This window comes from Salmo salar, chromosome ssa04 (genome assembly GCF_905237065.1).
Source record: "Salmo salar chromosome ssa04, Ssal_v3.1, whole genome shotgun sequence".
NCBI classification, from domain to species: Eukaryota; Metazoa; Chordata; class Actinopteri; order Salmoniformes; family Salmonidae; genus Salmo; species Salmo salar.
The window spans coordinates 40,845,865-40,861,824 of record NC_059445.1 but is presented as its reverse complement, the minus strand read 5'-3'; the positions used below and the strand labels follow the sequence as shown (position 1 = coordinate 40,861,824).

General features: G+C 44.3%; 1 protein-coding gene and 1 non-coding gene across 3 annotated transcripts in view; both read right to left on the bottom strand.

Moving 5' to 3' along the window:
• Positions 1-328: 328 nt before the first annotated feature.
• Positions 329-15,960, bottom strand: part of LOC106603079 (gamma-aminobutyric acid receptor subunit rho-3) — a 40,439-nt gene continuing 24,807 nt past the window's right edge. Inside the window, exons 1-9 of one of the 2 annotated variants that reach the window (XM_014196250.2) lie at positions 10,264-10,787; positions 9,115-9,227; positions 6,872-6,939; positions 5,583-5,806; positions 5,243-5,325; positions 4,527-4,664; positions 3,918-4,070; positions 1,815-2,008; positions 329-1,588 (exon numbers count right to left, since the gene is read on the bottom strand). In XM_014196250.2, coding sequence (XP_014051725.1) covers positions 1,277-1,588; positions 1,815-2,008; positions 3,918-4,070; positions 4,527-4,664; positions 5,243-5,325; positions 5,583-5,806; positions 6,872-6,939; positions 9,115-9,227; positions 10,264-10,406 — 1,428 coding nt within the window. In that variant the 5' untranslated portion in view covers positions 10,407-10,787 and the 3' untranslated portion in view covers positions 329-1,276. Of the gene's footprint in view, positions 1,589-1,814; positions 2,009-3,917; positions 4,071-4,526; positions 4,665-5,242; positions 5,326-5,582; positions 5,807-6,871; positions 6,940-9,114; positions 9,228-10,263; positions 10,788-15,960 lie in introns of those variants that run through there. The other variant, XM_045716923.1, reaches the window with a different exon arrangement.
• Positions 2,810-2,862, bottom strand: LOC123742633 (U7 small nuclear RNA). The gene has a single exon (XR_006769783.1). It is a non-coding gene; the product is annotated as a U7 small nuclear RNA (small nuclear RNA).

Sequence of the window (15,960 nt, the reverse complement as noted above, 5' to 3'; positions counted from 1 at the left end):
ATACTCGAATAAGATGATTCAAAAATTATACAAATCTGTAAAACATTATCCTAAATATAAACCAGCAATTTAATGAATACCATTGGTGTTTAATATGAGAGTTTCAGCATAAAATATCCTTTATATTTTCTTTACACACTTTTATTTATTTTACTATTTCAATATGTATTTGTAAATTTTTTGGTGCCAAACTGGTGGCAGTTGTGAAAAAAATCTATAGTTGGAAGAGTTGCAGAGTTTCAGAGTTAACAGAAAAACCTCTTTAAGGAATACCTGGGATAGGATAAAGTAATCCTTCTAACCCCCCCCCCCTCCCCCCAAAAAAAGATATAGATGTACTATTGTAAAGTCGTTGTTCCACTGGATATCATAAGGTGAATGCACCATTTGTAAGTCGCTCTGGATAAGAGCGTCTGCTAAATGACGTAAATGTAAAATAATGTAATTGTTGATTAGATGCTTTTTAAAATTAAATTAGGCAATTTTCTCTTCAACCATAGTCTATCCACTAGAAATTCATGGACAATATGGACACATATCTAAAAAATGATTACTACATATGAATACATTTTTTCAAAAGTTATTCAAGTATAAATTACCAAAGTTACCATTGCCATAGATTACCTGTTAATTAATCTGCCAATTTTGGTAAATTACCAGTATGCAACCCTAATTACAATAGAAACACTCCCATGAACAGTACCACCAACTTCCCACCTGAACCCAGATTTCTAATAAAAAGCAGGTTTACTCAATAGTCTCTTTCCTTCAGTTGGGCTTGACTGTCCAAAACTCCCACAATGCACTCTGGTCGACACCAATGGTTAAGGTCATAATCCAGTGGGTGGCAGAATACAACGGCTTGATGATGATGCTGTTGTCAGTGTGAATAACCTATTAGATAATGTATGGTAGTATAGTTCTGCAGTATAATTCTGCAATATAGTTCTGTAGTATAGCTATGTAGTGTAGTTATGCTGTGTAGTTCTGTAGTATAGTTATGTAGTGTATTTCTGTAGTATAGTTATCTAGTATATTTATGGAATATAGTTCTGCAGTATAGTTATGTAGTATAGTTCTGCAGTGTAGTTCTGTAGTATAGTTCTGTAGTATAGTTCTCTAGTATGGTTCTCTAGTATGGTTTTGCAGTATAGTTCTGCGGTGTAGTTCTGCGGTGTAGTTCTGCGGTGTAGTTCTGCAGTATAGTTCTCTAGTATAGTTCTTCAGTGTAGTTCTGTAGTATAGTTCTGTCAATCTTTATTAGTAGAGTACACACTCATGAATATAAACTCCAGTAGATGATGTTGAACAGCAGGTAGGTCATGGGGAAGATGACTCTGGAGTAGGAGTCGATCATGTAGCTGTTACTCATGATGAAGCTGAGGTTGTGTTTGATGGATTTTTTGCGTCGTAGCCTGGTGCCCTCTGTGGGCGGGGGCTCTGCAGCAGAGTTCCTCGACGTGGCCGTCCGACTCCGCTCTGTGTTGGGGGTGCTGGGCAGCTCTGGGAAGGGTGTCAGGTCAATGTCATTGTCATGGTAACATCCGTCAAAAGCCATAGTTTGAGTGGCATTGAAATCTGCAGGGATCTGTGGAGAGAGGAGGGAATTTACGGTACATGATTTTCTGACAGTGGAACACATTAAGACCAGTAGGGGGAGATACAGACATAGTTAGTGTCACAGCCTAATTTGGTGCCATTATTGTGGCTCTGACATTGTGGTAGTATGGGTATATTCCATATTTTATAATACACCAATTTACAGGAACCCAACTGTGACTTATTTGACCCCATACTCTATAAGTTTCAGTGACCTTTCCCCCCTTGAGCTTCTTCATCTCCTCCACAGTGGTGAAGTAGTTGACAGCGGCGTACTCAATGACGGACAGGAAGACAAACAGAAAGCTGGCCCACAGGTAGATGTCCACAGCTTTTACATAAGACACCTGAGGCATGGAGGCTGACACGCCTGTGATGATGGTGGACATGGTCAGAACTGTTGTGATACCTGGAGGGGGAGAGAAAAAAAAGGGAGATTAGTTGAGGCTGATCTTTAAAAATACAGGATCAAGTCAACATAGACAAACCTTGTGTAAAATAGGTTGAATTTGTATCTTTGAAACAACGTCAAGACCTTTAACGTTAAATCCACTATAAAAAATATATAAGCTGGGAGAATTGATCTATATCTACAGCAAACTTTTTCTCCTCAATTTCATGATATCTAATTGGTAGTTACAGTCTTGTCCCATCACTGCAACTCCCGTACGGACTTGGGAGAGGCGAAGGTCGAGAACCATGCGTCCTCTGAAACATGACCCTGCCAAGCTGCACTGCTTCTTGACACACTGGTCGCTTAACCCGGAAGCCAAAGGGTTGGAGGAAACACCATACAACTGGTGACCGAGGTCAGCTTGAAGGCAGCAGGCCCGCCACAAGGAGTCGCTAGAGCGCAATGGGACAAGGACATCCCGGCCAGCCAAACCCTCCCCTAACCCAGATGACGCTGGGCCAATCATGGGTCTCCTGGTCACGGCTGGAACTATCCAAGTAGACACATGTAAATGTTGATATTTGGTTGTGGTGTCAACCAAACACAATTCAATATTATTTTTCTAATATAGTAAATAGCCTTAACTTCAGGCTATCTTAAACAATTTATTTTATTTACTGAACCTTTATTTAAGCAGGCAAGTCAATTAACAACAAAACTAATGTGACATTCAACCTTAAAGTATGTTTTTGTGGACTGTAGTATACTGTAGTATTAACTGTAATGTTTTTGTGTTATTATCTTTGCCATAGAAGTGTGGGCTTTCTCCTTGAGGAAACCTACTGGAGAAATACTGAAAGAGCACATTTTCCATAACCTGTAGGTAGGACTGGAGTCTGAACGAATAGTTCAGCGCTTCCGCTCTTTTCTATAACGTGTATGGAACACAATCTATGCTCTATACTTGGCATGTACTTATGGGTGGCACAAATTGTGATATGGCAGAGAGGAATAGGCAGGGTATATGCAAATTCAATATTGTAGTATTTACTTTAGTGTACTGTTTTTGAAGACATTACCGTAGTATTTACTACAGTGTTTTTTGGGGGATAATACTGTAGTATTTACAATAGTATTCTACTACAACATTATATAGTAAGTACTACACATGATCGAAGGATACTACAGTATGTAGTATAGTATTTTACAGTATACTACAGTTTACTACAGAATTCTACAGTAAGTACTGTAGTATTGAGTGTTGCAGAGTGAAATAAGGCCAGCCTTTGTTACGGCATCATGATCCTCCAGCGACCTGCCGTACTCCCAGCACACCCCACCCCCCTCACACACACACACACCCTGCTGCATTAGCAAAGTCAACATCTATTCACAAATCTGAGTGCAGCATTTACTCTCTCCTTTTATCTCGCTCTCTCTTGCTCTTCCCTCGCCCTCCCTTTTTCTCTTTCTCTCCTAAACAAATACGCAAACAAGCTCTTACACACATGCACACACAGGGACCTCGCCTGATACAGGCGACTTTAGTCACGCGCAGAACTGAAATGCTTTGTCACCGTGCTCAGTTTCAGTTGTCCTCTCTCTGGGTTAATGAGTCTCTGAGCAGTTCTGCTCTACTGTCAAAGCAGCAGGTTCACGTTCACTCGCCCACATAAAAGGAACACAACAGGAAATTGTTGCACAACCTCCCCCCCCCCCTTTCACCTTACAGTAATCACAGAGATGTGACATGACTGAGTAAGGTAAAGCCCCACCACCCACTTTACTTTCTGGAGATGAATCAAGTATGTTGTACAGAAAAGGATGGCTTTGTGATCCGTCTCTGCTCAGTCTTTAAGCTTTGATTATTTTCTGGAGATCCCCCTCAAAACCCCACATACTAGTGAGAGTATCAGTACTGTACCCAGTGAGACCCGGGCGGGCACAGCCCTCCTGTCAATCCAGAAGGACACCCAGGAGAGCATCACCATCAGCATGGTGGGGAAATAGGTCTGCAGCATGAAGAAGAAGATGTGCCTCCTGAGGATGAAGTTTATGTAGAGCCTGTTATACCAACCTGAGAGAGAGAGAGAGAGAGAGAGAGAGAGAGAGAGAGAGAGAGAGAGAGAGAGAGAGAGAGAGAGAGAGAGAGAGAGAGAGAGAGAGCAGGGATCTGATATCTCGTTTTTGGTGGAACAGTTTACTCACCATCCTTCTGGGTAATCAGAGGTCATTATGAAACACAGGAGGGTATCTAGTCAAAATTATAGTCACATGGGACATCACATGGCTATGATGTAACGGACACTAGAACTACTGAGAGTTGGGCAGGATTCCACACTGACACTCTGTGGAGGAAAATCTCCTAACCTCTCCCTGTCCTCAGACTGTCAGAGTGGAATCAGAAGCAGGAGGGTTTGGGGTGTTGGCTTTGGATCTTGCAGAGCCGTTTTACGTAATAATAAGGAGGAGGAGGACAGAGGAACAGCACCGTAGGCCCCTATGCATCAGGCTACAAAACAAGCACACATACCCGTGCTGCTGTAGAAGGCAAGCCCGTAGGAAGGGTGGAATTCTTCAATAAAAAACTGTGAGAGAACGATCTCATCAGTCCTTAATGAATCGTTCCCGTTCTTCCAGTAGAGCATGAGGTCGTTCTCATTGTACGCATCTTCAAGAGAGGAGAGAACAGGGGGAGAAGGTGACTCCTTCATGTGGCCTCTCTTAGAAGAATCATGGGCTATGTCCCTCAGAGGAGAGGAGACACTGAGATTCACTACTACCACCTCTCGTCTGAGACCAGACCCATGCTTTCTGTGTGTGCGTGCACGTAAGTCTTCATTTGCCGATCATTTGTGTGTGTCTGTGCGTGTGTCTGTCTGTTTGTCTGTGTTCTAGTCTGGGTAAGGTGCACTGCCTCCTGAGGTTGGGTTTAACACAATCACGACAATTGCAACATCAGTGTGATAGAATGTCTCTGATGAGAAATGACCGACTTCAATTTAACTGTAGCTGCTGCTCCTTATAAGGATGAATCAGGACAGGTAAATCCTGCATCAAAAAGACATGCATTACAGACACAAACTGAGCTGACCATGACTTTTGAATGTTGTTTAACCTGTATGAAGAGAGGGTCAATGCTACCTTATGTGCTTATTGTGTTGTACGTAGACATATGTTAGGTCTATGTGAGGACGTACATGGCATTACACCCAGGGCAACCACATAGCCTTATTGTTTTATACTCACAGCTCTCCAGTTCCAGAGAGCATTTCTGTGTGTCCAAAGGAAAACTACTGAAGTCCATGGCGCAAAGAGCAGTCACAGTGATCCTGAAACACAGTGCCTAGTTAACGATACAGCAGTTGCAGAAAACATACCGTGGCAACATAACGTGGTCTGCAGAGAGATCAGAACTCTCTGTGATAGGCGATGCACTTCCTCTTTTCTTGTTGATATTGTAGGCTGAAAGACACAAGATGGTCTACTCCCCCATGTTTCTTATGTGTACAAAGCACCAATACTATAGAATATTACATGCTAAAGGCCTTATGGTCCCCGTGTTAAAGGAGGGCCATTCTCCGTATACCTGACACTGTAGAGAATGTTGCCGTCAGGGTACACCCTCAACATGATGTTCTCCATGGTCGTGTCATGGATGAAGGAACGTTTGGAGTGGACAAAGAACACGTCCGGTACCCAGATCTTCTTCACCAGCCGAGCGTCAAATGTCCGGCTCTTTTTGCTGCTGGAAGGAAAGGCCAGCCGGTCGTCCTGCCAGTAGTGTCTCAGGTACAGAGTCATGGTGAAGTCCTGCACAAACACACCAAAGCTCAGGTCCAATTGACAAACTATCACAATCAAAATGTGGGTAATTGCGCAATGATGGCAGTAAGACTCAATAATGGTTCACCCAGATTCTTTGTATATAGAGGGGTGACGAGCAACAGGATAATGCAGGTTAATAGTGTTTACAGTGCTAGTGTTAATTGTGACCAGAACATCAATTATCCATTAAAGTTAGAGTCTAGAACATAGTGGAAACAATAACATAACTGTCACAGTCTTGGAAATTAACGGACCAAGGCGCAGAGTGATTATAGTTCCACATATTTATTTAAGTGACACTAACAAAATAACAAAACTTACAAAGACCATGAGGACATAGTGCCCAGACACACTAACAAACAATCAATATCCCACAAAACACAGGTGGGGAAATAGCTACCTAAATATGGTTCCCAATCAGAGGCAACAATAAACAGCTGCCTCTAATTGGGAACCACATTAGCACCAACATAGAAATAGATATACTAGATCACCCCTAGTCACGCCCTGACCTACTACACCATAGAGAACCAAGGGCTCTCTATGGTCAGGGCGTGACAATAACAATAAAGTGGTCATCCTGCCTCTGTTTTGGTAAAAAGCTGAGGGAGGGGCGTGGCGAAATGTGACCACTCTTAAATGGACGCAAGGACTGACCATCCACGATATCAAAATTATAGTTTTAAAAGTGTTTGGAGGCTATATAGTGTTTGTTTACATTTACATTGTTTACAAACATTGGAGTAAAACGCCGTATTATTCTGGGTTCTGACGGGGTATGACAGCATGACTAAGCTTATGAGGCATTTATAAGTTATATTCTTCAAGAATTAACAGGTGTAAAAAAAATATGTAGCAACTAAGTATTCTAGCTTCAAAATCAATATATGTTTTGACTGTTATGCCCCGACATTAAATTGGGGGCAATAGAGTGGAACGCGGTTCCAGTATGAGAGAGACCATGAGAAGTTGTCTTACTGTGTGTGAGAAAGAGAGTGAATGGCAGTGTGTTAGTCACATACACCGTTTAAGATGCTTATAGACACTTACCATGTTGACTTCAGATATACTGTCAATGCTTTCCACCTGCACGTCTATGCCCACAGGAATAGCTGCCCCTACAGGGGTGAGTAAACAGCCCAAATCAGTAAACAGCTTGAGATTTCATACGTCTATCCTGACAGGGCAAGCGCATTGAATGTTAGGCTTTTGGCCGTGTCATAGTCATATGGTAGTCATGACGCAAGGCCTTAGAATCTCTGACCCAGCCGGAACGACCTTTTATGACCCAGCCTCACTGGTTTTGATTAGCCTAAGACCTATCCCCCATATATCATCTCATCTGTCTGCATGTGGTCTTACTTACACCAGGGTTTTTTATTTTATTTAAATATCCTCTTTAAGACCTAAATATTTGTAAATCAACCCAAACACTATAAAGTTAAGACAAACAGATAGTCAATAAGAGAAAACCCCAAACAATGGTTTCACAGAGGATCTTGGCGCTATGCTGGGTCTCAAAGGACATCCTGAAACCCTGTGGTCCCACTGGAGGCTGTGGTGTTGAAGGACTACATCAGCTAAGCCCTATGTTGTGATTATCCTGTCCATTTCCACGTAGATGCAGGGTCATGACATCACTCTTCACGCTAAACACAGCTGCAGGGTAATGGGCCCCACACAACGTCAAAGACACACCAGTAGTCCCACACCTCCCCTCCAGACAGACACAGCCTTCTCCTCACTCAGGGACGCAAGAGATGCCGTGTCAGCCAATCTCATGAATGGCTTTTCTCTCCTTGTCTCCTTTCCTTCATAAATCCTAATCGTATAATACCTCTTGCATTAATCTACAATCAAGTCACAGCCATCTATAATCACAGCGTTGGTCAGGAGATTTTCCTGATCATGTGACCCGTCCAGAAATAGCTAAAAAAGGGTTCTTCGGCTGTCCTTAATTTCAATTCCACCAAATCTACAGTTGTCTGTGACCTGCCCGATTTAATTTCAACGTTGCAGGGATTATCTTCCTCAATCAACCCCACGTCGCTTAGACCACACAAACACAGACAACGCACAGAGAATAGAAAACGTCCAAATGGAAACCCAAATGGACAGAAATCCATAACATGCCATCACGCTATATTTACAAATATGTACCTAAACAGTCATTAGTACTGCCTACGACATAGAATGTTATGTAAATACATGTTTCAATGACAGTTGATTTACAGTGGGACCCCACACACTGACACACATGCAAGCATTCATAAACGTGATCAATAGTTCATTATAAACTGGGTGGTTTGAGCCCTGAACGCTGATTGGCTGAAAGCCATGGTATATCAGACTGTATACCACGGGTATGACGAAACATTCCTTTTTACTGCTCTAATTATGTTGGTAACCAGTTTATAATAGCAATAAGGCACCTCGGGGTCTGTGGTATATTGCCAACATACCACGGCTAAGGGCTGTATCCAGTAGAGTAGTGGCCTGAGGGAACACACTTAATGTTTTGTGAAAAGTGTTGTGAAATGGAATGTCACGTAATATTTTGAACTGTATATAACTGCCTTAATGTTACTGGACCCCACGAAGAGTAGATGCCTTGGCAGCATCTAATGGGGATCCTTAATAAATCCAAATACAAAATCCAGGCACTCCGCGTTGCATCGTGCGTAAGAACAGCCCTTAGCCGTGTTATATTGGCCATATACCACACCACATCGGGCCTTATTGCTTAAATCTAACACTGTCTGATCATCACCCAATGAACACACTGCTGTAGTACTGTATGCATGGAACTCTTTGCTGTCCTGGACTTTCCAATAAGATGCAGCATTTGGTATTGTTTCAGAAAGCGTGGCCCATAATCCAGATTACTCTAGTTCTAAAAACATCTGTGTACTCGGCCGCAGGCTGTCATTGTCTGCTAGGCTCTGCAGACAATCTGGGTCAGTGACTTTTTGGTTCCATGAGAGAGAATACAAGCTAGTGTCAAATGCTGCCTCTTACAGAACCTAAACTCTGTGGCACGTTATGGACTATCTATGATTCTATATCTGTAAAAATGATGGTAGGTAGAGCTCTATGACTCCCCCCCTCTCTTTCCTCTTCCCTCTCTCTGATAATGACCCTTGATTTTCCCCATTCAGGCTTAATTAATGAGTCCAACCCAACACGTGGTGGGAAAAAGCACACACATCCAAACCGCACATTATCATAATTCAACTACATGAAAATATGTTGATTGCCCACCAGGCCAAAGGATATTGGGTGGGTGGTCTTACCTCCAAAGCCAGGCCGCATTGCAAAGTCATGGTCCTCGATTCGGAGCAGCTGTTCAGATTTAATTAGCAGGGACTTGGTGCTGTCAGACTTTTTCATCTTAAAGTCTATTCGTCTGCGGAGCAAAGAGGACACAGATCGGCATATCAGATGTTTTATTTCCTAAGAAATACACACTCACACCAAATGGCATGCGCACGTGCACTCACGCGCGCACACTAAAGGAAGCGACATCTGCTCTGGGGTTTTTGCTGTTGAGAATAATTAACTGCACTTTAACCATCTGATTAAAACCAGAAGTAAGAGTATACGTGACGTGAGAGCTCTTCGCTAATGATTTAGCAGCGAACTGAGTCAGTGCTATTGATGGTTCAATAATTGGTCCTGGGAGATTATATAGACTTCCCAAAGCTCTCACTTAACAGTTAGTCTGGGTCAAAGGACATAATGAATACCTCCAATTTGGTTGACCCCATACTCTGCATCATCACTCGCAAAGTTTCTAAATAGCATCATACGATAAACTGCCCTAAACTGATATTCTCATTTTCATAAGACATAAATATGTCTGCTCTAACAAATCATTCCCATACCACCCAAACACAATCATCTCCCCTATTATTGCAAATGATATTCAAGTGTACAGTCAAACCCCTTATTAACACAACCCCCCCCCCCCTATCATTACCCACAAACTACTGCTTTTCTCTTACGGGGTGCCCCCGCCACAGCTTCCCTGACATTACCTCTAAGCCCATGTGGTCACCTCTCCTGCCCTTTATCCAGAATGCACTGCTGTAATGTCATCCGTCCCAGCACACATTGGAGATCATGCATGCCACCATGGTAAATTCACCATCAATATTCTATTTGTTTTAATTCATAAAGGTTTGATTAATACCAACAATCCATGAATAGTATTATGTGATGAACAATACATCTCCCCAAAATGACCTTTTAACCATATCAATCAGAAAACAGATGAACAGAACAGTAACATCCTGTGGTGTGTGCACTACCAAATGTAACTTTCTACCAGAACTAAACACAATCCGCTTTCAAACCAAACAGAACAGATAAGCAAACTGAACCCTTGACAAGAACATGAGACAACAACTCCAGTGGGGGCGCACCCCTAAACCCTGGCTCACCCTCCATGTTGGTTCTTGCTGTTCTCCCCAAGGTACACGTCCTTGTGCCTCATCTTTTTGGGTTGGTGGCTGCCGTTGAGCAGCGTGACAGGCCACAGCCAGGCCAGGCACATCAGCCTGAAGGCCAGGAGCACCAGGTTCATGTCTGAGGCTGGAAGAGCAGAAGCAACCAGGAGGTGCTCCCACTGCGTCTTGAGTCTATCTCCCAGAAATCCACCAGGTCAGTGGGACACCACAACTGTCCCCGTCCGGCGGCCCATCCATATCCCAGCAGCAACCATATACACCTCACCAAAAACACATGCAGAGCTCTGAAAGAGCTGTGTTATCCAACCCTCTGTTACATGCTGCACGTTGATCCAGGCATCCAATGATCGGCTCCAGTGCCACAAAACTTTCCCCCAGCTTGTGTTTTCGCCTGCCCGTGCCCTAGTGCCAGTTCCCCTGACTCGTGTTTCTATGCTACTCAGGGCACATCCTGTTGTTCCTGCCCTCCTCTCTCCACTCCCTCTGATTAAAATCAAATATCAATATATTCATATAATGACAAAGGAATGACGTTAATTCCTCTGTAATCTTCTTATCTGTGGTCGCTGAAATCTTTCAGTAACCTACAAACTGGAGCCAGGGGAGGGCAGGGAGTGGATAATACACCCAACAGTTTCTAATCAGGATTTTTTTCTCCCCCCCAGATAAAAAGAAAGAGCTTGTAGCCCACATTCAGTGTATGCATCAAGGGTTTTCCATGGAATTGCATGGAGGTTGTGATGGCAACAGGAATAGATTTCAACACACAGTGATCTTCAGAAGTATTGGGACAGTGACACATTTTTGTTGTTGTTTTGGCAATGTACTCCAGCAGTGTGGATTTTAACTGATACCAAAAGTATTGAGACAAATTCACTTATAGGTGTATTAAACTAGTCAAAAGTTTAGCATTTGGTCCCATATTCCTAGCATGTAATGATTACATCAAGCTTGTGACTCTACAAACTTGTTTCTACGTTAATGTTGACTCTACAATGATTAGTGATAGTCCTGAATTAATTGTGAATGATGATGAGTGAGAAAGTTAGACGCATAATATCATACCATGTTTAGAAACATATTCTATTGTTATTTACAATAAAAGTGATTCCAAAATGACACAACACATAATTTACCATTAATTTTTATTGGGCACAAAATAAAAAAATCTGAAACACAACCAAAACAAACAGAAAATGCATCCAACAAGTTTGTAGAGTCAAAATCTTGATGTAATCATTGCGTGCTCGGAATATGGGACCAAATAGTACACTTTTGACTACTTTAATACACCTAGAAGGGAATTTGTCCCAATACTTTTGCTCCTCTAAAATTTGCTCCTCTAAAATTGCTCCTCTAAAATTGCTGTAATTTATAAACGGTTCACCCAATATGGATTCAAATACCCTCAAATTAAAGCTCACAGTCTGCACTTTAACCCCATAGTCCAAAGTGCTGGAGTAAAGCGACAAAACAACACAAAATGTGTCACTGTCCCAATACTTTTGGAGTTCACTGTATGTCTGTTCCACATGCTTATTCTGAACTAATTTGTATAAAAGCTGCTATGCTTTTTGGATAGCTTCTATGGATTTATTTAAACCACTGACTGTAAAAGAGGTTTATATATGCCAGTATTTTCAGTTGCTTTTCTGTCTGCACAACAACACTATTTATTGTACTCCTGTAAACCAACCCTGTTTTCAGTGTCTCCCAAATTCCAGTGATTTAAACCTCACTGTCATGCACTCTGCTACCCCCAAATATTTACATCATATCACTTCATCCTCCTAGACCCTCCTCTTAACATCTGCAAAGCATCAACATCCAGCTAATCTGGAAGAATGGGGATAGACTGCCGAATGCCAACCATTGTATGTTGAGCATCTGTGAGACAAAATGAGGTGAGGGAGAGATAGAGGAGCTATATTTGAGATAATGAGCACGGATAAGGAAAGAGGAACAGAGACCTCCAAATTGGTGGATTATTACAGGAATGTTAATAAGTAATAGTGTTTACAGGGGCATAAGCACGGGTGGGTTTGGCCCAGGCCCATCCACTGGGGAGCCAGGCCCACCCAATCAGATTTTTTTTCTTCTCTACTTGACAGTGTTCCAAATGGGACATAATTAGTATTTTTACCTAAACACAGTACTTTACTTGGGCAGGAGCTCACTGGAGCTGATTACCAGCGCCTAAAATGTTCTTCTGCTTGAGATCCTACACCTCCTATAGAATATTAGCTCAAAAGTATTGAGGAGTCCCTGTGCCCGAGAACGCCAAGGTAACCTGCCTAAATGACTACCGCCCCGGAGCACTCACATCTGTAGCCATGAAGTGCTATGAAAGGCTGGTCATGGCTAAAATCAACACCGTCATTCTGGAAACCCTAGACCCACTCCAATTCACATACTGCCCCAACAGATCCACAGATGACTCAATCTCAAACTCACTCCACACGGCCCTTTCCCACCTGGACAAAAGGAACACCTATGTGAGAATGCTATTCATTGACTACAGCTCAGCGTTCAACACCATAGTGCCCTCAAAGCTCATCACTAAGCTAAGGACCCTGGGGCTAAACACCTCCCTCTGCAACTGGATCCTGGACTTCCTGACGGGCCGCCCCCCAGGTGGTAAGGGTAGGTAACAACACATCCGACACGCTGATCCTCAACACGGGAGACCCTCACCCCTCAGGGGTGCGTGCTCAGTCCCCTCCTGTACTCCCTGTTCACTCATGATTGCATGACCAGGCACGACTCCAACACCATCATCAAGTTTGCCGATGACACAACAGTGGTAGGCCTGATCACCAACAACGATGAGACAGCCTATAGGGAGGAGGTCAGAGACCTGGCCGTGTGGTGCCAGGACAACAGCATCTCCCTTAACGTGATCAAGAAAAAGGATATGATTGTGGACTACAGGAAACGGAGGACTGAGCACACCCCCATTCTCATTGACGGGGCTGCAGTGGAGCAGGTTGAGAGCTTCAAGTTCTTTGGTGTCCACATCACCAACAAACTAGCATTGTCCAAGCACACTAAGACAGTCGTGAAGAGGACATGTGTAAGGGGTGCGTACTGGCGGCAGAGAAGTCAGGCGCATGAGAGCAAAACTGATTTACAACGGTGCAGTTTAATAAATAAAACCATCATTAACAGTACAATAAATCAATGGGTAAAACCCTTCACACACCACCATAACGTGCACAAGCACTACAATAAACAATTCCGGACAAGGGGGGGAACAGAGGGTTAAATACACAACTTGTAATGATGGAATTGAAACCAGGTGTGTGGGAAGACAAGACAAAACAAAACCGGTGACGTCGACTGCATGTCGCCCGAACAAGGAGAGGGACCGACTTCGGAGGAAGTCGTGACAGTACCCCCCCCTGACGTGCGGCTCCAGCAGAGCGTCGACACCGGCCACGGGGACGACCCGGAGGGCGAGGTGCAGAGCGATCCGGATGAAGACGGTGAAACTTCTGCAGCATTAAAGGGTCCAACACGTCCTCGACCGGAACCCAGCACCTCTCCTACGGACCGTACCCCTCCCCCTCTATGAGATACTGAAGGCCACTCGCCCGACGCCTCGAATCCAGTATGCAGCGAACGGAGTATGCCGGGGCCCCCTCGATGTCCAGAGGGGGGCGAAGAAACCTCCCGCACCTCAGACTCCTGGAGCGGGCCAGCCACCACCGGCCTGAGGACAGACACATGGAACGAGGGGTTAATACGGTAATCGGGGGGAAGCTGTAACCTATAACAAGCCTCGTTCACTCTCCTCAGGAATTTAAATTGCCCCACAAACTGCGGACCCAGCTTCCGGCAGGGCAGGCGGAGGGGCAGGTTTCGGGTAGAGAGCCAGACCCGGTCCCCCCCTCACTGTGGTGGCGGTCTGCGTTCTCTTTTTGGCACAGCACGGCCCGCTGAAGGTGAACACGGACAGCTTCCCATGTCTCCTCCTCGTGCCTGAACCAGTCGTCCACCGCAGGAGCCTCAGTCTGACTCTGATGCCAAGGCGCCAGAACCGGCTGGTACCCCAGTACGCACTGGAAGGGAGAGAGGTTAGTGGAGGAGTGGCGAAGCGGGTTCTGTGCCATCTCGGCCCAGGGCATGAACGCCGCCCACTCCCCCGGCCGGTCCTGGCAATAGGACCGCAGAAACCTGCCCACATCCTGGTTTACTCTCTCCACCTGCCCATTACTCTCGGGGTGAAACCCTGAAGTCAGGCTGATCGAGACCCCCAGACGTTCCATGAATGCCTTCCAGACCCTAGACGTGAACTGGGGACCTCGATCAGACACTATATCCTCAGGCACCCCATAGTGCCGGAAGACATGCGTAAACAAGGCCTCCGCAGTCTGTAGGGCCGTAGGGAGACCGGGCAGAGGGAGGAGACGACAGGACTTCGAGAACCGATCCACAACAACCAGGATCGCGGTGTTACCCTGTGAGGGGGGAGGTCGGTTAGAAAATCCACCGACAGGTGCGACCAAGGCCGTTGTGGAACAGGTAAGGGGTGTAGCTTCTCTCTGGGCAGGTGCCTAGGAGCCTTACACTGGGCGCACACCGAGCAGGAGGAAACATAAACCCTCACGTCCTTAGCCAAGGTAGGCCACCAGTACCTCCCGCTCAAACAGCGCACTGTCTGACCGATTCCAGGATGACCAGAGGAGGGTGACATGTGGGCCCAATAGATCAACCGGTCACAAACAGCAGACGGGACGTACAGACGCCCAGCGGGACACTGGACAGGAGCGGGCTCTTCACGTAACGCCTGCTCAATGTCCGCGTCCAGCTCCCACACTAGTTTCAAAAGAAAGGTCTTTGTTTCTGGCCATTTTGAGCCTGTAATCGAACCCACAAATGCTGATGCTCCAGATACTCAACTAGTCTAAAGAAGGCCAGTTTTATTGCTTTATTAATCAGCACAACAGTTTTCAGCTGTGCTAACATAATTGCAAAAGGGTTTTCTAATGATCAATTAGCCTTTTAAAATGATAAACTTGGATTAGCTAACACAACTTGCCATTGGAACACAGGAGTGATGGTTGCGGATAATGGGCCTCCAAACGCCTATGTTGATATTCCGTAAAAAATCTGCCGTTTCCAGCTACAATAGTAATTTACAACATTAACAATGTCTACACTGTATTTCTTATCAATTTGATGTTATTTTAATGGACAAAAAAATGCTTTTCTTTCAAAAACAAGGAGATTTCTAAGTGACCCCAAACTTTTGAACGGTAGTGTATAATATTCATTTATTTTTAATTAAGCATAATGATAATGGCACTAAATTGCTGGGGAAAGCTGTTTCGGGCTTTTGAAAAACGCAAAATTCTCCAACTTCCAGACGGGGGCTTGTGGTATAGGGTAGCCTAATTTAATGATGGCCCTGCTGGCCCTGCCATCAATGGATTTCTGCCCATGCCACTGAATACTATAGTAACAGTACTCTTCTATGATCACGATCATTCATAGAATACACCTGTGAATATATCCATGAAGGGAATAGAAATGTCCATGTATTCTACGAGTTTCTGTATTGGTTGTGTGGATTATAAGGTTGGACTAAAATAGTGGTCTCATAGCTGCTTTTATATTACTAGATATTGGCTGTGCAATGTCCATAGTTCAAGGCTATCAGTGCATGTT